This window comes from Neofelis nebulosa, chromosome 5 (assembly GCF_028018385.1).
Source record: "Neofelis nebulosa isolate mNeoNeb1 chromosome 5, mNeoNeb1.pri, whole genome shotgun sequence".
Taxonomy (NCBI): Eukaryota; Metazoa; Chordata; class Mammalia; order Carnivora; family Felidae; genus Neofelis; species Neofelis nebulosa.
Genome location: NC_080786.1, coordinates 61113005 through 61114106, shown reverse-complemented (window position 1 = coordinate 61114106; position 1102 = coordinate 61113005). Strand labels below are relative to the sequence as shown.

Genomic DNA, 1102 nt, shown 5'->3' with positions numbered 1-1102 from the left:
TTCATATAATTTACCTTTTTAAATTGTGACACAGCTCAAATATATAGAAAAGTATAAAGTATAGTATAATAAACATCTCAGAACTGGAAATTCAAAGTGCCAGCTCTTAACAACATTTTACTATGCCAATTGCAGAGGCTTTTCTTTTATTTATTTTTTTTATTTTTACTTTTCTTTCTTTTTCCCTTTTTCTTTGTTATTTTTCAGAATTAAGGAAGATTTGTACTTCAAACCACAAGAAAATAAGGTCAGGAGTGACTTTCTTACCTTAAACAACCTGAAAACATTAAATGATAGGAAACAGCCACTTTCTGACATTGGTCAAAAGGCCATCAGCATTGGGCCCCTAGAATCACCTGTAAGTTCTGCCTAGAGGTTAATTGTTGGTCTAGTACAAATACATTTGACCTCTTCCTTCCTTGGGTACCCTTCTTTGATCTCATTTCTAGTCTTTTCTCTCCATCTCCACTATTCCAAACTTGTTTGTTGACCCACAGAGATTTTTATATTTTTACTATGTACAGCCATTTAGTACTATATGGTATTGTTATATATGGCTTAAAGTTTTATAGAAATGGTATCAGATGTAAGTGTCTCGGGTACAGCATTATAAACAGCAATGCAGTTCTCCCTTGCTGCCCACTCACCTGCCTGTTGGTTACATGATGGCCCACACTGTGGAACCACTGGCCAAGAAGATCTTTAAAGGAGTTTTAGTAGTTGAATTTGTGGGTGTTTTTGGAGCATATTTTTTGTTTAATAAGATGGACACAAGCCAAGATGTCAGGCAAACAATGAGCAAGAAATTTCCCTTCATCTTGGAAGTGTATTACAAATCCGTTGAGCCTTCTGGAATGTATGGAGTCAGAGAATAAGATGAATAAAAATGGTTGAAAAGCAAAAATTAGCTGTTTGAGACCTTCATCGGGGAGAAGAAAGGTGAGCACACAGTACTGTAACCTCCTGGCCCCACAGAACAAAACAGGAACTTCTCTTGTGCCGTGGCTTACGGTCATTTTCCACCCACTATACAGATCTCCCGCTTTTGTTTGTTGCTTTCCTTCTGCATTTATTTATTTATTTATTTATTTATTTATTTATT

At 35.8% G+C, this 1102-nt stretch overlaps 1 protein-coding gene across 1 annotated transcript; it reads left to right on the top strand.

The window, feature by feature from the left end:
- Positions 1-665: 665 nt before the first annotated feature.
- LOC131511375 (protein CEBPZOS-like) lies at positions 666-890 on the top strand. The gene has a single exon (XM_058729082.1). The coding sequence runs from the start codon at positions 666-668 to the stop codon at positions 873-875; it is 210 nt and encodes a 69-aa protein (XP_058585065.1). The 3' UTR covers positions 876-890.
- The last annotated feature ends 212 nt before the right edge of the window (positions 891-1102 follow it).